Source organism: Azolla caroliniana, unplaced genomic scaffold (genome assembly GCF_043228905.1).
Source record: "Azolla caroliniana isolate FFs.n. ecotype wild unplaced genomic scaffold, voAzoCaro1.0.p SCAF_13, whole genome shotgun sequence".
NCBI classification, from domain to species: Eukaryota; Viridiplantae; Streptophyta; class Polypodiopsida; order Salviniales; family Salviniaceae; genus Azolla; species Azolla caroliniana.
Window position 1 is genome coordinate 16923101 of NW_028230448.1, and position 21183 is coordinate 16944283.

The window sequence follows — 21183 nt, forward strand, 5'->3', positions numbered from 1 at the left end:
GAACAAATTGGTTCCATTTTCACCTTTGCAAAACTAGCAATAATGTCGAGGAAATTGTTTAAGACTTTGTCTAGAACCATACACTGATTTGATCATTGCGTACGAGGTTGAATCATACTACTTATACTATGTCCACAATGGGCTTGTAGGCCCAAGTGATTTGCCTAGAGTGTTCTACATGATCATAGGCATCTCCATACCTCGTGAACTTTAGGACCAACTTACTTATTTGCGTGAACTCCCACTATTATCCTTGCTCTTAAGGGCGGTTCTATAAATTTTCTATCTAACTCCATTAGGGAGATTAGTACTTGTATTTAGTTTAGGTTATCATGATTCAACATTAATAGTTTGTTGATAACATTTGTTTGTGTGGGTTATGTTCCCTTTCACGATTGGTGTCTCACTTATTTGATTTGGTGGTGGTAGAGGCATATTAGGCTAATCTATCCTAATGAGAATGTATTATCGAATTCTCCACTCTCAAGTTGAGAAGTCCCACTTAACGAAGTAATTTCTAGTGTCTAATACCGTTTGTTGTCATCAACTCACAGTCTATCGACTTTGGTTTGGCTAAGCGTGTTTTGTTTGGAAGTTTTTTTTTTGTATTGTGACACTTATTTTGAGCGTTATAGCTTCGTACCTTTGTTCATTAAGCACTTGTATTGATCAAATATTGATCTCTTTCTCTTGATTACATCTTTTTTACCTTGTCAAGCTTACATAAATTATTGTTACCCTTCATGTTTGGGTTGTGCTCAAGTGGTACATATTCACAATTGCATAATATAGGGTTGTGATGACTTTTGTTCTCAAACATTTTCTCCAAAGCACCATGACTTCATTCTTAGCCAAATTGATTCCATGGTTAATATGTTCATAAAAAGCATGCATCATATGCAAACTTTTTTGCAATTTGAATTGAGAAAATGCCAAGTGCGTATTGTCTCTATATATGATACTATAAAGTGTCTAAATGTCAAGTTTTTCCTCTAGTAAGGGTACTTAAATGAAATATTTTAGTTGGTAAATACATTGCCCAAGTTGAATAAGAGGTAAAAGGCATCGTTATCTCATTCTCATGGTGCACATAATTTTTGTAGAAAAACAATTGTTTGTATTCACCCTATGTTGTCACGAAGTTATGCCTATGCGTGTGAAGTGTGAGCAAGACCATCAAGGACTTGAACTAGATACGATGGGTTGCGAATTAGAATTGTTGTGTTGGGAATTTCATGTTGCATGTTGATATTTGGTTTAGGGCTTACAGGGTTTGTTTTCGTGGTTTTTGATTATGCATTCATAAGTAAGTTTTATCTTGCACAATTACATCTATGTGGCACACCAGGCCTACATACTTATATTATCCTTTTATTTCCTATCCGGAGGAGAAAGTTGGACGAGGAGAAATACAGAATTATGAAATGGAGTATGTTGATTTTCTTCTCCTCTCCTATGGAAGACATGTATTGGAGGTCCTTTATACTACAACATTCCATTGTTTGGAAGAGGACAAGGTTTGGTCTACAATATCTTCTTTAGTAGTTTGTGTATTATGGAAGGAAAGATGTAAATGTCTATTTCAGAAAATCAAACAAAATGTGATGGAGTTAGTCAAGAAGATATGGTTGATGCTCCTACATACTCTAAGAGGTCAATAAGAGGCAATAACTAGTAAGCTTGATGTTGTGTTTCGTAAGCAACAACATTTTCGAGAAATTTGGAAAAAGGTTGAGGTCTTCACCTCTTTTGGGGAGAGAATAAAGTGGAGATATGCTCCACCAAGATGGCTTTTTCCGTCCCCTGTTTTGGAAGGACCTTGCATGAGGGCTTCTACTACTCGACATGTTGGTTGATGTGGGTATAAGGGTTATATTTTGCTGTATGAGTTCTTTGTAGCCTTTGGGCATCTTTCCACTAATACCAAGTTGAATCTTTATTAAAAAAAAAGTTGAACGAGGAGAACGATCGAGGAGGAGAAAGTTGGATGAAGAAATGTTTGAGGTGTAGAATGTTTGATGAGTGGAATGTTGGATGAGGAGAATGTTGGAACCAATCGTCAGGTGCAAAACAATCTCAATGTTGAGAAAAACCCCAGCCACAACTGGTTGATATGTATGCGAATGCGGGTGCAAAGACCATGAATGGCAGTACATAGAAAACGAGAACAGAAATACAGAGACAAGAATAAATATTGCATTACTAGAATAAATTTGTTTTGAAGATATTGCATTACCAGAATAAATTTGTCAATACCACATGTTTCTGGAGTGACCTTAAGCTTTGCACTTATATCTCTTTATCATGTTTGCGTTTTCTTCCTGTATGTGTTTGAGGATATTGTATATCTTTCCTAAATTTGTCCACACATCACTTGGTTTTGAGCGACCTTAAGCTTGGACAACCTTATGCTTAATTGAACCATTCATTGCGGGTGCCCCTTCTTACATGTATATTCTTTATGATTACACCACCTTACATTTTATAGCTTCACACAACGAATTATAGAAGAACAACTGTATTGAATTCTAAAAATCATATGGAACGTGGTAACACACAAGTAAGCACTTCGTTATACATGACTAATAGGAGACATGCATTGGTTTGGCTTTTATATGTTCTAGCAACTTTAGCATTGCATGTATATATTTGTGATATGGAATTTATTTTGGAGTATAACCCCAACTCAAAAATTTGTATGAGATTGAAGACCTCATGTTTGACTAAAATACAATCAATGACACTACCCATATATCCAATTGTTTACACTACCAAAGTTTATCAAACTTATGCATGACTAATTCCACCATACTTGTACTATAATCAAATGGGTTGGTTCCCATTTCAAATATATTCTTATGCATGCATGTTTGTCATGTGGTTCCAACAATAAATCTAAGATTTTTACATGCATGTTTCCCATGACTAACACTTTCCTTCATTAGCAATCTTACTAACATGTAGCCATAAATCTCCAAGGGATCCTTGTATGGCCCAAAGCATGATACCATGATAATTCCCTATTTGGTAATCTCTAGGCATAAATCCCCAAAGGGATCATTCTTGTGTGACCCAAAGCACCAATTTATTAATAAGTTCCTATCATAAATTTAAAGCATGTCTCTTTACAAATAGTGATTATTTCTTTTAACAATTCTTTATACAGACTTATTATTTGGGAGATAACATGCATCATATTCTCATGTTTATCGAAGCAAGTGATGTAGCCCATATGGAAGTAGGTAATGTCTAAAGTTGTGTATTGTATGTCATTTTAACTAATGGACTATATTCTTCTTTGGAAAAGAAAAAGAGGGTAAGAATGTCATATTCTAGGTGTCATGATATGACAAGACTCGAACCCATGACCTTATGGTATATGGGTCAAGCTCTTAACCATCACACCATCTATTATAATTCATAAGATATTATTTTCATTTATGTTTTATTATAAGAAAGTAATGTATATTCCAGATTTCTCTGGAACATTCTAGAAGTTTCAAGATTACTCCTGACAACACTATAAAAGAAGGCACTAGGCATTATGTTGAACCAAATTGGTTCAACGCCAGTCTTAAGCCTCTCAGCCGCTTTGTACTTATCTTTTCACATAATATATTAGCTGTTGTCATCATCTTTCTCTCTCTCTCTCCTCTTCTCACTTCCTCTCTCGGGAATCTTACGCAGTTCCGTCCTCTTAGTACTAATAGTACTGCTCTTCTTAGTACTAATTCCATCTCTGCTTTAGTACTATTCCTGACAGTTTGAACCAATTTCTCCTTTCCTCCAGCCTACTTGTCATTCTCCCTCCTCCTACCCTTTTCCCTATACTATGGCTACTGTTAGCGCCCAAGAATATCAATCTGTTTTCTCCGAGTTACAGTGCCTAAAAGAAAAGTTTGTTGCCCTGGAACAAGAAAACCAACGGTTTGTAGGGGATCTCCAACAAATCTCTCTCGAAAAACAACAAAGGCAACAACAACATGGGGAGTTAGCATTACGGGTACAACAACTCGAAGCAGCGTTGCAACAACAAGGATCAAGTCCCCAAGGATTTCATAAAGAACCCAAGATTGGACTTCCTATGAAATTTGATGGAACGCGATTGCAATTCCGGGGATTCCTTAATCAGGTACTCTTAGTCATCCAGATGCATCCTTCCCGATATCCCACTGATGCATCTCGAGTCGGCCTAATAGGCACGTTACTTAGCGGCTCAGCCTTGGCATGGTTCGCTCCGCTTCTAGAAAAACAATCACCCTTGCTCAATAACTTTGAAGATTTTATTGGTGAGTTTAAAGCCTGCTTTGGAGATACCGACGGCATCAGGACGACGATCAACAAGATCCGAAGATTGCGTCAAGGCGATTGTCCAGCCTCTGCCTACGCGGCGGATTTCCGTCTACTCGCCTAAGATATTCCCTGGGATGATCAGGCCCTCATGGAGCAGTTTCGCTACGGCTTGCGCAATGATGTCAAAGATCTGCTTTTAACCTTCCCCGAAGAACCAAAGTCTCTTACAGAGGCAATCAGTCGAGCGGTCCAATGCGACAACCGCCTTTTCGAACGGCGTTCGGAGCGTCAGTTACAAATAACACGCTCTCGGCCGGAACCCACATACGCCTCAGTCACGGCTAAACCGTTTGCACACGATGTACCTCAAGCCAATATTCTGACACCGATGGAGATCGACACCATGCGTCGACGCGGCCCGTTATCGGAAGAAGAAAAGCAACGACGACGTGTCAATCGATTATGCCTTTATTGCGGTGGATTAGGGCATATCGCCATCAATTGTCCCCATAGGCCAAGAAGATAGGTAAATCAAATCGTCGCCTGTACTAAACCCGAGTCAATTCTTCCCTTCGGAGTGTCTGATAGTATTAATAGTACTAATAGAGTGTCAGATAGTATTCATAGTACTAATAGCCCAAGTATCTCAAACAAATTTGAAATCCTTAGTCAATTAGATGAAGAGTTAAACGATTGAGTCCAGCCAAAATAGGAGCCGTTTGGTTGGACAACAACCCTAGATCTGTACAGCCCATTAGTGGTTCCATTCCTTCCAAGCAAGTTAGCAATGTGTTCCTAGCCCAAGTCATTGTTAGTACTAAAAGTACTCCCCCAGTACCCATCCTAACACTCTTAGATTCCGCAGCTAATTCCTATTTCATGGATCGAAATTTTGCCCAAGCTTCTCAGATATCCCTAAGAAAACTTCCTTGTCCCGCATCTGTAGTAGTCATTGATGGTCGTCCCATTGCTTCTGGGAATATTGTAGAAGAATCAGAACCCATTCAAGTTGTCCTAGGTAGTTTTGTGTGTGTAATATCATTTAATATAATTAGTAGTCCAGAGCATCCCATTGTCCTAGGATTACCTTGGTTTGAATTACATAATCCAGCCATAGATTGGAGAACAAGAGAAGTCCGATATCAACCACCCCAAGAATCTACTCACCGAGTTTTGACCATTTCACTCCATCAATTACGCGAAGAAGGACACAAGGAGCCAATGTCAGTACATCCTTCCAGCACTATTAAGAAGGACTCCTCAGTACAACTTCCGGCAAAATATCATCCTTATGCCGATGTATTTGACAAGGTAAAAGCCGGTACCCTTCCTCATCACCGTCCCTATGACTGTCCCATCGATTTACAACCAGGAACCAAGCCACCATGGGGACCAATTTACAACTTGTCACCCACCGAGTTAGAAGTCCTTCGAGCCTACATAGAGGAGAACTTGGCAAGCGGGTTCATCCGTCATTCAAAATCTCCGGCCAGTGCACCCATCTTCTTTGTCAAGAAGAAAGATGGTTCACTTCGTCTCGTCGTTGATTACCGCGGATTGAATAAGGTCACCATCCGGAATAGGTATGCACTTCCTCTTATATCAAGTCTTTTAGAGCGAGTTAATGGTACCAAGTTTTTTACCAAAATCGATCTACGAGGAGCGTATAACCTCGTGCGGATCCGACCGGGAGATGAATGGAAGACCGTCTTTCGCACGCGGTATGGGCATTTCGAGTATATTGTTATGCCGTTCGGCCTAACCAATGCACCCGCAGTCTTCCAACACATGGCAAATGATATATTCAGAGACCTCTTGGATATTTGTTTGATCATCTATCTTGATGATCTATTGATTTATTCGAAGACCCAGCAAGAGCACGATTCTCGTGTACTATTAGTACTAAAGCGACTCCGCGAGAATGGTCTTTATGCCAAGCTAGAAAAATGTAGCTTTGACTGCAAGCAAGTGGAATTTCTAGGCTACATCATCTCCTTAAAGGGCATCGCCATGGATCCAACTAAAGTCCAAACTGTACTAGAGTGGCAAATTCCACGGTCGGTACGAGATGTACAATGTTTTCTAGGTTTTGCTAACTTCTACCGTAAGTTTATACAGGATTACTCGAAGATTATCTTACCCCTCACACAACTTACGAAGAAGGGCCAAGCATTTCTTTGGTCCATTGAAGCAGATATGGCTTTTCGGCATCTTAAGAAAGCCTTTACATCAGCACCGATTCTAGCTCATGTGGATACTAGCAAACCATTCATCATGGAGGCCGATGCTTCAGATTTCGCCCTTGGTAGCATCCTTTCTCAACAAGGAGATAAAGAAGAGTTGCATCCGGTGGCTTTCCATTCGCGCAAATTCGATGTTGCGGAAATCAACTACGAAATACATGACAAGGAGTTATTAGCCATCGTGGATTCATTTGTGCAATGGCGGCATTTCTTAGAGGGCTCTCCATATCAGGTTGTTGTCTTTAGTGATCATAAAAATCTTGCTTATTTCTAGAACGCTCGCGTACTAAATCGACGGCAGCCTCGGTGGGCGCAATTCCTCACGCGTTTCGACTTCAAAATCACATATCGACCGGGGAAGCAGCAAGGAAAAGCAGATGCACTATCACAGCGTTCATATCTTGCACCTCGTCCTGGTGATCCAACATTTGATAATCAAAAGCAAGTAATCTTGGGACCAACACGATTGCACACGACGCGGATTTTTCACACCCCGATGGATTCACGAATTACCGATGACATACGTGCAAACTTGAAGACGGATAATTTTGCTCAAGACATCCAGGCGCACATTGATACTTCTCGAGCATCCTGTTCTTAGTCTCAAAAACCAGGTATTGACTACCGACAATTCGAATATCATGATGGTTTGTTATTCTTTAAAAAGCGCGTATATGTCCCCGATTGCTCCTGTCGCCTTCAAATCGTCCAGCATTGTCACGACACCCATACGGCGGGACATTTCGGTAGTACTAAGACGTTGGAGCTAGTGCAACGATCTTTTTGGTGGCCCCACATGCATCGTTTTGTCGACGACTACGTTCGGACCTGTGATGCTTGCTGCCGAGCAAAGATGCCACGACACCATCCATATGGCTTGTTGGAACCCTTACCGATTCCAAGTAAGCCGTGGCAGTCTATTTGTCTTGATTTTATCACAGATCTGCCGGTCTCGCAGGGGTTCGATGCTATCTTAACCGTCGTCGATCGATATACGAAGATGGCACATTTTGTTCCGTGTACTAAGGCCATCACTAGCGAGGAAACCGCCGCCCTAGTCATGCATGAGGTATTTCGGCATCATGGCCTCCCAGACAGTATCATCAGTGACCGAGGACCGCAATTTGTCTCCAAATTTTGGCAGCATCTCTTCAAGATGCTCAAGGTCTCTTGCAACCTCTCCTCCGGCTACCATCCTCTGACCAATGGGCAGGCAGAACGAACAAACCAAACACTGGAGCAATATCTCTGGTGTTTCCTGAGTTATCTACAAGACGATTGGGTCGAGATTCTCCACTTTGCGGAGTTTGCGTATAATAATGTTGTTCACTCCTCGACTCGAGTCTCCCCATTCTACGCTTATACCGGTTCTCATCCTCGCTGATCGGTGATCGACACCCCGGAGCTACCTACCAATCCTCGTGTCGGGGATCATTTGGAGAGACTACGCAAGATTCAAATAGATCTCTCGACTCATCTTCGTCATGCTCAACAGACACAGAAGACTTACGCGGATCGTCATTGACTTCCCTCGTCTTTTGCCATCGGAGATCGAGTATGGCTCTTACGTCGTCACATCAAGACTACTCGACCGTGTGACAAGTTGGATTATCGACGACTCGGTCCTTTCCGTATTTTGGGTAAAGTTAATGATGTCACATTCCGCCTTGATCTCCCTCCACAGCTTCAGATACATCCGGTTTTCCATTGTTCTCTTCTTGAACCTTATAAAGCAAACACCATTCCCGATCGTGTTACACCACCGCCGCCCTCGCTAGAGTTGGACGCCGGCCCGGAGTATGAAGTTGCTGCCATCCTCGATTCCAAACTTATTCGCAACAAACTTTATTATTTGGTCGATTGGGTTGGTTATAGTCCGAGCGAACGCACTTGGGAACCCGTCGAGCATGTTGCCAATGCTCAGGATCTGCTTGCTGATTTCCACCGAAAGTATCCGGACAAACCCGATCCGCAATCAGCGCCGACTCGTTCCACTCGTCGTCTTTAAGGGGGAGATAGTGTCATGATATGGCAAGACTCGAACCCATGACCTTATGGTATATGGGTCGAGCTCTTAACCATCACACCATCTATTGTAATTCATAGAATATTATTTTCATTTATGTTTTATTATAAGAAAGTAATGTATATTCCAGATTTCTCTGGAACATTCTAGAAGTTTCAAGATTACTCCTGACAACACTATAAAAGAAGGCATTAGACATTATGTTGAACCAAATTGGTTCAACGCCAGTCTTAAGCCTCTCAGCTACTTTGTACTTATCTTTTCACATAATATATTAGTTGTTGTCATCATCTTTCTCTCTCTCTCTCCTCTTCTCACTTCCTCTCTCGGGAATCTTACGCAGTCCTGTCCTCTTAGTACTAATAGTACTACTCTTCTTAGTACTAATTCCATCTCTGCTTTAGTACTATTCCTGACACTAGGATTGCCTCCTTTAGGGTATCTTCTTTCTTCTTTGGGAAACCTTTAGAGTCGAAGCGTTGTCATGATTGTCATTGATAAGACAATGTTTAGGGATCAAATACAAGGTAGACTACATTTAGGTGTATAAGTGTCAATCCATATAATGGTGGTGGTCATCAATTGACAATCATCAAGATATAGAGGAACACATAGTTGACCCAATTGGTTTCATAACAATCTCCTTTGGTCCTCCCTCATTCCTCCCTCATTGACATCAATATAGTTGTGCCACTAATCCTCCAATGTTAGTTGTAAGCATTATCGTGTCGTATTTCCAACTTATTAGTCAACATTTTTTTATTATTAGTCTTGACTCTACTTGAATATTTTGGCCCCTTTACTTGGTGCATTAATCATTTTTAAGTAAAATATATTAATAGATATATATATATTTAACGAAGTTCAATTAGTATGTGTGGCAATTGTAGTTTGAACCACCTACCCATTGTTGTCAATCGTCAATTGGCAACCATGATTGTTATATGAATTGAAGTCGCCATGTACACGTGGATTAATATGATCACATGGGCCACATATCTCTATGCTTGTATTTTGCTTTTATGTGTACTACAATCTTGTTGTCTTTTTATTCTTACTATAAAGAACTTTGTTTCCTAGAGGTAAAATTGAGTGTTTCCTACTCTTATGTACCCCACATATGACAATGCATGAGATCACCAAGTTCTTCCCAAAAACTTTGTTACTTTAGTATTTAAAGTAAAAGTTACTTTTTGGTATTTTTATGGTATTCTACATATTACAAGGTGTGTACATTGTTTGAGCCTTTCTTGTGAGAGTGTGGGTGCAACGAGATAGCATATACTAAAGACACGTGAAAGTTAGGATTTGAACCAAAGACCTTTGATTGATAACCCCATAACATCTATTAGAGGCCAAAATAGGGCTAGCTTTAGATTATCTATATAAAAAAAAGGAGTCATAAAATTTCACGATATTATTTTAACATATGAGGCAACTTTTCAATTGTTAATGATGGATTCTTAGATGCTTTTTACAAGCATGAAGCTCATAATTGCTATGTGTGGGATGTGTGTTATTAAGGGAGGTCTTTGAGGTTGGTTGGTTTGGCGGAGCAAGTAAATGATGAAGCATGACAATTGCATCTTGGTCTTTGCTCTTGATATGAGGGGAATTAACAATGACACATAGTCGATCAATGGTAGGTACAACTAAATGCCTATGATCTAATAGTAACTCGATCTTGTATGGAGACATTCTCTTCCTGGCTAGATGGTTTCTTATGGTGTTTCACTTTAGGATATTTCATGCCCAATCACAGAGCACACACTTCTCCCCCATCCTCAACATAGATGGTGCTCTGATAGGGATGCTTGCTACACACAAAGTGACCACTCTCTCACTCACATAATGGACATTGAATTGACCTCACAATAGCACGAACTATTATAGTTGAAGATTACAATGGTTTATACATGGATCATGCTTTCCTTCACTATCCTTTTAAAAGTCATGATATCCATCCCCTTATTTCAAGTCAAGATTAAACTTAATTTCTCTTATATTTCAACATATAACTAGAGATCCCCCCATCTTTTATGTGGTGTTTTTTGCAAATACTTTACAAGCTCCCAAAAACTTATGAATGTATTGGAAGACTTTTGTACACATAGTGAGCTAAGTGTCAACAACAATAAGTCATTGAAGAAGTTAAAATTGGGAATGTGGTTACCATGCTTTTGTTATATGCAAATATGTTAGAAGATGCCTAGAAACTTGGGAGTGTATTGGAAAACTTTTGTATACATACTAAGATAAATTTCAATGCCTCCAAAACAAAGGTTATGTTTGTGAGGTATCAAAATAATGATAAACCATGCATTGTGAACAATAATGAGTTATTTCAATTTGTAGAAAGCTTACAATATATTGGGCTTTGAGATTCCCTTTAATCATAGATCAAATGGATGTGCTACCCACCATTAGGATGCGGGAAACATGACTTATTGTGCATTTGCGAACATATGCAATGATGGGAAAATCAACTTTTCGGTTCTCAAGAAATATCTCTTTTAACACATTGATAAGATTACTACTTCTTTATGGGATTGATATATGGGTGGTTGATGTTAGAAATATTGAGAATCGATTAGATAGGTATATAGAATTACAACCATAGAGATGGATATATGAAATCAAAACTTCTATTACATATGAGAGTAGCTCACAATAGTAGTTCACCCATACGCTCACACCTTCGAGCTTAGATAGGTTCTGGACCAGCTCACTACAAAATTAGTGGGGACTGATAATCAATCCAACCATTGTGTAAGAAAGTGGATTATATTCTATGTTTGGTCTGAGCATGACATTAAATGTGCAAGTCAGTTGATAGTAGTGGAGATATTCCTTTTCTGTCAACTTGCTTGTCAAATGACAAGTCAGTTATCTTGAAGTCAATGGCACATACTTCAAGACTAAGTACATTGTAACTTGCCCATAAAATATTCTAGTTGACTTGATTAGCCTACATCGCTCTTTCCTAAATACATTGTGTCCTACGCATCTACGGTTTCCTAGATTACCCCTTATCGACCCATATGGTCGAGTTGCACACTAGTTGCTCCTCATTTGGGGCACTATCACAAAATGTGCACTCTAAGAGCACATCTTGTGCACATATGGGGATATATTTACAACTTGGGGCGATCATTGATTATATCTAACACTCCCCCTCAATTGTCAACCCATTGAGTTCACTTGGAATTGGGCCAACTCCTAGTTGTCGAAGGTGTTGTTGTAGATGTTCTGCTCCAAGCGCCTTTGTGAAGATATCTACAACATTGTCTGATGTCGGACAATACTCAAGCTCCACAATCTCATCATTTATTAGCTCCCACACATAGTGATACTAAATCTCTATGTGTTTAGTACGTGCATGGAATACGAGGTTCTTGGCAATGGCCATGAAACTCTAATTGTCACACTTCAATACTGTTGTCATCCTTATTGGAACTACCACATCCATAAGGATTCTTCTTAGCCAAACTACCTCACATGTCGTTATGCATGTTGCTTTGTATTCTGCCTCCGTTGAAGATAGTGCCACTTTTGGTTGTTTTTTTACTGCTCCATGAAATAGCTCTAGAACCTATTGAAAAACAATATCCAAGAACTAAATTTTTGGAATCACTATCTCTAGCCCAGTCGGAGTCGCAATATCCACTAAGTTCGTCAGTTGTTGGCTTGTAGAAGATTCCATATTTTAAAGTACCCACAATGTACTTTAATACATGTAGTGCAGATTTCCAATGAGTCTCCTTCGGTTTGTTGCTGAATCAACTCACAACACCAAACTGCAAAACAAATATCTGTCCTAGTGTTGAATAGGAAAATTAGACTTCCTACTAGTTGTCTATACTTCCTTATGTCAACCATTGGTGACGAGTCTTCTTGGGATAGCTTTAGACCATACACCGCCTTCTTCAGCTTGCGGACTTTGTTTTTTGAATTCAACATCTCAAACCCTTGTGGTTGTGTCACGTATACCTCCTCCTTGAGATGCCCATTCAGAAAGTGCCTATTTGACATCCATTTGATAAATCAGCCATCCTCTTGAAGCAGCCAACACTATGACAATTCGAATTGTTGACATGTGAGCTATCAGGGCAAATGTTTCTTGTACATTAAATCCTTCAATTTGGGAGTATCCTTGCGCTACCAACCTTTCCTTGAATTTCTCCAAAGAACCATAGACTTTATTCTTTACTTTCCACACCCACTTGGTGCCTATCACCTTCTTCTTTGTTGGCCTCTCTACCAACTCCCACGTGTCATTTTTCATGATGTTATCATATTTTGATATCATCGCTTCTTTCCACTTCGGGTCAGCCATGGCTTTGTCCACCGAGGTCGGCTCACTCACTGAGCCTTTGATGTCCACCATCAAAGTTGTTAAGAGTCTATTACTAATCAATAGACCAAACTAAAGTAAAAGAAGGAAAATAGAATGGATAGAAGAACCCGTTCCACCTGACCACCCTCGAGCTATGATCTAGACATAGCCAACCTACCATTGACATCTCATAATGTTGGATATTAGGACGACTAATACCTTGGAAGAGATAAATACGATCATCGAGACGAAAGCCTAGCCCGCACCACCAGTGTCTCAGACAGCAGCCTTCCGACGTAATGTCCTTATGAGGGTAGCTAAGCCTCGTATTTATACCTTTTCCTAGACCCCTTGAATAGATACGTGCCTTTCTAAAATGGTCTCCATTCATTGGTTGCCCAAATCATGATAGTGCATGCACCTATCATTCCTTCTATCCAATCACATTAGCCCCTTTTTTGGCACTAGCATAGGCTGAATGAGCAAGCCATTACCATAAGATGGTTTAGCTTCCTTTTTTGGATAGTGGGTCGGGATTGGGTGGAATACTTCTTTGGTTGATGAGATAAGTTGAGAATTGTTTTTCTCAGCTAGATGTGGTCGTTCCTCATCGAACACCACATCACGACTTGTAAAAACTACATGTTTGTGGCCTCTTCATGTAGTTCCATGCATCGACCCACTTTCATGCAGAAGCTTCTAAAAACTCCTAGAACTTGGAATAGATAATCTACTAAGATATAGATAATATGACCATGTATTTGGACGTGTTTGTTAAAATATAAAACTCGACGATATATTAGAGGTGAAGAGTTTGAATCTTGACATGACTGTTGTCATGTTCGTAACATGAGAGAGCAATTGGGTTCATGTTTAAGCTTTTTGGGAAGCAAGTAAAAAAGATTCAAAAGACACACAAAAACAAAAATGTGAGATTTAGATGGATAATATGGAGAAATGGCTTGGAAATTTAGGTGCATCACATTGCTTCATTATGTGTTTTGCGAATGAGGTGTTTTAGCAACACCAATGTATTGTAGCTTGATGGAAGGATGGAGAGGTTCACGTTTGACACATTATATTACATTATATGTTCCACCAAACCATGAAACTATATTCTTCTCAGAATAGGTAAACCACACCCATCGATACATGCTAGTCACCATCCATTTGTCCACCATCCACACCATTACTTCAATACAACTTAGCTCACATTCTCTTCCATGTGAGATGGTTGGGCATTGGGGCACATGTGAGGAAACTCATTAACAATGCTTATTTTGCCTTGTCAAGTGCACTAGTCAAAGTATCACACTTTTGATACCACATTGTTTTTTACCTTATTTGAGTTTGCCTTCCATATATTGTTATTTGGTCCAATCCATACACATTGCTCTCACAATCATAACGTGGAATCTTGTGACAGGAACACACGCTCCCAATGAACAACGCTCGGCCACAACCTAGCTTAGAATCATAAAACACAAAAAAAACGGGGAAAGAAGGCACGACACAGTGAGGAGAAGAGTACACAGGATGTTTACGTGGAAAACCCAAATACGGGAAAAACCACGGCAGCCCACAGACTGCAAACTATCATTATGTCAGAATGTACAAAATGGTAAAGCACCGAGGCAACGACCTCGAGCTTTCTATCTTCGCCACAGGCGGCGGTTACAACAGAGGCAACGACCTCTTCCTCTCTCTCACTCTCTCTGTACACAGTTGCGCGCTCTAATCTTGCACCAACAATAACAACAACATCACAGACCTCAGCAACAGTTTGCCCTAAGTCATATTTATACTAAAATGACTTTTCGGCTAATTACAAATATAGCCCCGATGGACTCTCAGAAATATATTTACGAATATGTCCCTTCATCCGGTGAGCACTCTTCACCGGGCCTGCATCATCCGGCACTTGCCAGGTACTCGTCATCCGGTTCTCACCGGGTCTTCATCATCCAGTTCTCACCGGGTCATCCGTAGCCGGGTACTCCTCATCCGGAGGGACCTGTTTCCTAACATCTTGATGGCAACATTTATCAGTACAAATTGTTAACATCGTGAGTCACCTATCAATACTACAATTGCTATATGAAAGTTATTTAGTTTTGGTCGCATGGGCCATCTTTAACTTTCGAGGATGATAACAAAATCTATCAATCTTTTTATTTCCCGTAATTAGCTTACCCTAATGGTAAGTTGTTTACACTACATCTCTCTCTCTCCTCTTTTTTACTCATATTTCTATAGGATTATCTCCTTCTTTCTTTTTTCTTCCTGTTTTTTTTTTAATAATATACCAAAACGTTGTGTTAGAATTTCTAACCTTTTTCGTTCTTGTATTTTTATTTTTGGTTTATTGTGATATAAGCTTTTGTTCCCATTTGTCACCCAAATATAAGCCTTTGCTACCATTCATCAATTGAATAAATATTAAAATAAAAGTGCAAAAAATATGAGAAAAAAAATCTACATGACCAAAAAAAGGAATAAATTTATTTATGACCCGAGAAAGAGATACATTTTATTCACTGAAAATTCTTATAAGGATTTTTGTAGAGGCATTTGGATGTGCTTGACATGGGTGTTTTTTTATATATAGACCCCCCCCCCCCCCCCCCCTTCCCCCATATGTTCATGGAGGTGTAGTGTCAAGAAGTCAAGAAACCATCCAAGCACAAATACAACTAAAAATACAAATACTAATATAGATACATCTATAGACAAATAGGGATACACATACAGATACAGATACATCTATAGACATATAGAGATACAAATACGTATACGTATACAGATACAAATATAGATACCAATAGCAATACCAATGGTAATTGTGAATACGAATGCGAATACGAATACGAATGCAAATAGAAATGAAAATCAAAATACACCCCTGATCAATCGAGAGCTAATTGCAAGTGTAATGTTAGGTTCAGTCATCAATCCACCCCTGATCAATCGAGAGCAAATTGCGAGCGTAATGTTAGGTTCGGTCATCAATCACAGACCAAAGCATGATGAGAAAAGCGTATGGGAGAACCGATTCATGTGATTTTCCTTGTTATTATGTTCATGAATGATGAACATCGGGTAGCGATGGAGCGAGGAGGGCATCGTGAGGGAAATACCTGAAACCTCTTTGTGGATTGATTTGGGGGGGGTATCCCGTGGAAATATCGTAAACCTAAACAGAGCCAAAGACTTCTTCTTCTTCTTCTTCTTCTTCTTCTTCTCCGACAAATTCAGAAGAAGACGCGAAAACGACGCCACCGACATCGCCCCGCAGAACACAAAGAAGACGCAGAGACCTCGACACTGCAGAGCGACAGTCGCAGATAGATAGACAGATAGATAGACAGAGAAGAGAGACAGAGAGACAGAGACAGAGAAGAGACAGAGAAGAGAGAGAGAGAGAGACAGAGAGAGAAGAGAGAGGAATCAGGGCCCCGTCCATGGCCTACGTAGACCACACCTTCTCCATCACCGACGAAGGAGACGATGACGAGGATGAAGAATTCGAAGGGACTTTTGTCTCCCACAACAGATTCCCCCTCAAAGATATCGTCTTTGCCTCCATGCTCCTCCTCTCTGGCGCGCTCTGCATCCTCCTTGGGCTCTTCCTCGTCTTCCTTCGCAAGGACACACCACCTCATAGAGCTCCGGGTAAATCAAAGTAGCCTCTCGTGAATCTTTTCATGTTATCTCCTCTTTTCGTGGTGCTTGATGTAATATACATGTTATATATTATATTGTATACTATAGATAGGTAAATAGATGTATGGAAATAGACGTATGGTAGATAGAGATCCATCCCGTTTGTTGTGTATATATCCAAGAACAAGGTATAGTTACCTGTGCTGTGTGTTTCCTATCCTTGGCTTGGATTTCCAAGTTCCTAGGGATGAATAGCTGCTCTTTAGATGCAATGATGAAAGAAAGAGAGAGAGAGAGAGAGAGAGAGAGAGAGAGAGAGAGGAGTGATGATGATATTCTAATTTCCTCAGGAAGGCCAGAAACATGATTGACGAGATCCAAAAAGCAAGCCATAATAGAATTTTCTGCCAGGGAAAGGGTGTGAGATGCTTCTTGTCCTCGATCTCATGATTAGGATAATGCGTGCAAATGTCGTTTGCCCTAGTGAGCCCTCTCCAAGGTCATGTATACGAATGTAGAGGATGAGGGTATCTCTGCTTATGTTAAATGGCATGGGGTTGAAAATATGTGGTTAGATGCATACAGTCATTCCTTGTGGATGTCTGAACATGTTGGGTTACAAGTCTTGCAATTTGGTACTCTTGGCATCCTTGTCTAATTTGACCGTGTTTGCATCAGTAAGACATGATTTGATGGTCTGCCATGAGCATATTATCTGGTGTGTCGCTCAAGTAGTGTTGACATATTCTCTCTCTCAAACCATTTGCGTGTGTCCTTTGACCAACCAGAAGAGAGAATTTTGATTTTATTTGTCTTTTGTGTTTTTCTGGTAGATCTCAAGGTTGGATTGGTAGGCAATGCATCCCCCTTCCGTACTTTAGCTACATACTTGTGGATTATCCTAAGGTCCTCTAGTTTGATATGTGTGGCAGTGAAGATGCTGTAGTAGAAACATCTTTTGTACCATTCATTTAATGTTGCTCCACCTCAATATGTTCACACCATATAGCAAGACTTGGATTACCAATACATTGAAATGGTTGGTCTTTTCTGCCATCTTGGAGGGTTGTGAAAATTGCATTTGGATACAAATTTATGACAGCATGCCCAAATGGATTTCAATTTACCTTCTATGCATATGCCCCAATTGTAGCTGGCAGGGATGTTAATATGTACATATTTGAGCAATATAAAATATTCAATAGCTTTGCCCTTGTCAGGCATGGGTAAATATCTCTCTGGTTGATGTTGATTATAATGTACATGTGTTTTTCCTGCGTTCAGTGGTAGGATACTCTCCCTACAAAAATCTTCAAAGATGTGAAGTAATTCTTGAAGGATGTTGACATCCCATGAGAAGAGCACCACATTGTCTAAATAGAGAAGTAGCATCACTAAATATTTGTGAAAGGCGTGTTCTAAAAGTTGCTCATTCTGTTGTAGCTGCATAAATAAATATTTTTCTGATCAAATAGTGGGCAACAGGAGGCAATCTTCCTTTACCCCAAGATTGATTCCAATCCCACCCACATTGCATTTTTAACAGTATTTTATATGCTCATAATGCCATGCTACTGTATTTTGGTATTCGCTTGATATACTAAGATTTGCCTTACATTATTCATGTTCCTTTCATCATACCACACCCAAAAAACAATTAAATCCACAAAACAATAAGAAGAAACCTTTGCAAGGATCTTTCAGAGGGCTGTAAAACTCCAATTGATCCACTTTTGCTGAATTTCACCACTGGAGAAGTTTTATATAAAAGAAGAGATATCTTCTTAAGATTTTGATCTAATTATGACTTAATTTTGTATCCAATAGCTAGATTGTTTTGGAACGAAGAAATTGACATTTTGCTGACTCAAAGACAGGCATCTCATTTGGGATTTTTTTATTATTGGAGACAATTCATTAGATAATTTCTCATTTGATGTGAAGTGTATCTGCCACTGTCCCTCTAGCTAGAGAGCATAAGACTTTCTCTACTTTCAAGGCTACAGTGTAGGTTAGCCATAGATCAACATGCATTTGGTCCACATTTAAGTGGCTATAAAATGATTGAGCATATCTCCAAAATCTGCATTTAGTTGCTGTTGTAGATTGTAGAACGTGTGATATAAAGGTCTTAGTGTTGGTTTTCATTTATATCCCAATATGCCGCATAAGGGATTCTTCTTTGTGAATGGTTTTTCTTTTTTATAGCTCTTCGATGTATTCCCTTGCAGAGTAGCCATAGGCAATGAGTGACATGACTATCATTCGATGATAATCTGCAATTATCATGTTCCCATGTCTCTGCAAGGAAGATGGTGTCCAGCTCTTTGTGTATATCACTTAGTCCAGTGCGTGCTTTGGCATGGGTGTCTAGATGTGAGCTTGGGCAGCATCCAGTCTCTCTAGGTAATTTTCCCAATATTGAATGTTAATTCGGTTACATTAGTTCTCAACTTAAAGATCGATGTTAGGCTGTTTACTATTTCGTATGAATGACATCTAATGTGGCCAAGTAAAAGATTGACTCATGTGCTCCTGTCCCTTTCTTTGCTCTATGTGCACAACCAAATAAGCTAGTTAGGAGGGAATCTAGGGGTTTTAGTGACCTCTGAGATCAATCCATTTTGTAGAAAATCTGTGCATATGTTGGGATAAAGGCCTCAAGGACTCTCTTGGTTTAGTATATTTTGACCATTCCATGTGAAAGCTCTTTTTGAGAGCTTTCTAGACATACTTTTACTATATCTTTGGCCCCAATTTGAGGGTTTATAGGCATTTACATTATTTTTATAACTTTTGGTTATTGGCGGTGTGTGAACATGCCAAAATGACCTAAAAGTTACTTACCAATAATAATTGGTTCCAAACCTCCTCTCATAATGAGACGTGGACTTTTAGCGGCTAGGGTTTCCTCTTCATTTTTTTGCATGGTTTTTCTACTTTCTCTCTCCTCAAGGCAGCCCACTCCCGTAGTGTTTTGGATCTAACCATGCCATCACATCATCAGATCTTAATATAGCATAATGGCATATCTAAGTGCAAGCTATACACAACATTCAAGATCAGAACTTTCGATATCATGCAGATAGAATCAGAGTTAATGTAATTTCCTATGTACGAATTCCCTCTCTTTGTATTTTCCTTGAACAATGTTCATTGGTAGAAATTTGATGGATGTTTATAGTTAAATGAGGTTTAATTCGAAGTGTGAAACTTTTCAAGGTGTGTAATGAAAAGAAGTGTTGCATTTTCATTATTCAATCTGGTATGTGATACTGAAGCAAGCTATCTTACAATTTACGAGGATTCTATGATACTTATCTGACAAGACAAGATATTATGTGCATAGCACAATGTGGTGCAACTATATTCTATAACAACTTTTAAAATGCTTCTCAAAATATTAGATTGCATCTTTAGGCGGGAAATGTTAAATAAACTAGTCTTTGCTTTTAATCTGGTTTAACAGATGGCATGAAACATTTTCTCCCTCTGTTCTTTTTTGCAGGGTTATTCTTCACTATATTTGGGGGTTTGCTGTTCTTACCAGGATTTTATTACACAAGAATTGCATACTACGCATATAAAGGATACAAGGGCTTCACTTTTACTGATATGCCCTCTGTCTAGAGAAGAAAATGTGCCAGACCAGAAGCATGAGCAGCTAATAGTTGTTTGTGCTACAGCCACACAGTTGTGATCATATAACGAAGGCATGCCTCACCCTCTTGTAAACCCACAAATTGTTTGTTCTTTCTTGATGTGTCTGAAGTGAGCCAAAAAGAGGTATTTGTTGATATATATCTTATTGTCGTCGTCCATCACAGTATCATGAACATATTCGTTGTCTGAAGTCCACATTATTATCTCAGGATATTTTTTATTTCCATCATCTGTAAAGTAGATTCTCAATAACTTGCCTCTGGAATAGCCAACTACAGAAGATCAAACTCTGGTAAAGTGAAATCTAATTCAAAAGAAACTGGAATGATTTCCTGTCAGTATGTGGATGCTATACTTTATTATGCCCTTATGCTCTTATTTTTGCCTTTGTATCCTAAGCTACAATGGGAGCCATGAATATATAGTGTTTGGAATATAGTGGTAAATTAAATATATTCATATGTGAAAAAGTGTATCCGAGGTTTAATTTGGTGAAATATTTCTTTTTACATTTTAATTATGTTCCATCTTTGGGATATGTTGAGAGAAGATGGTTCTGAATTTGTTTATGCACGCCCCAAAAGGAATTATTTAATAAAATTAAATGTTGGAATAATGGAGCATTTATTTAACCTTGAAAGGACTCGAGGACAAAGCCAATAACTACAATTGGGGGAATTTTGTTTGATTTGATGGAAGGCTACACTTCCAGAAAGGGTACTGAGAAATTATAATGATGACAATGATCGCATGCTTGCAATGATTACGATTGTAACATGAATTATGGAATGACTTGAAGATAGCACGTTTTCCATAAACTAATATCCAATTTCAAAAGAAGGCTTTTTTTCATCTAAATCATCTCTGTATGTATAGTTTTTTCAGAAAAGTGCCATCTCTATACATGGTTTCAATATTTTATCGATTAAAATAAGATTTCCAAACTTCTAACGTTGTGT

General features: G+C 39.2%; 1 protein-coding gene across 1 annotated transcript; it reads left to right on the plus strand.

Annotated features, from left to right (window-relative positions):
- The first annotated feature begins 16124 nt into the window (after positions 1-16124).
- LOC147856417 (uncharacterized) lies at positions 16125-20448 on the plus strand. The gene is made up of 2 exons (XM_087329696.1): positions 16125-16570; positions 20070-20448. Exons 1-2 carry the CDS (start codon positions 16360-16362, stop codon positions 20189-20191), a joined length of 333 nt encoding a protein of 110 aa, XP_087185822.1. The 5' UTR covers positions 16125-16359; the 3' UTR covers positions 20192-20448.
- The last annotated feature ends 735 nt before the right edge of the window (positions 20449-21183 follow it).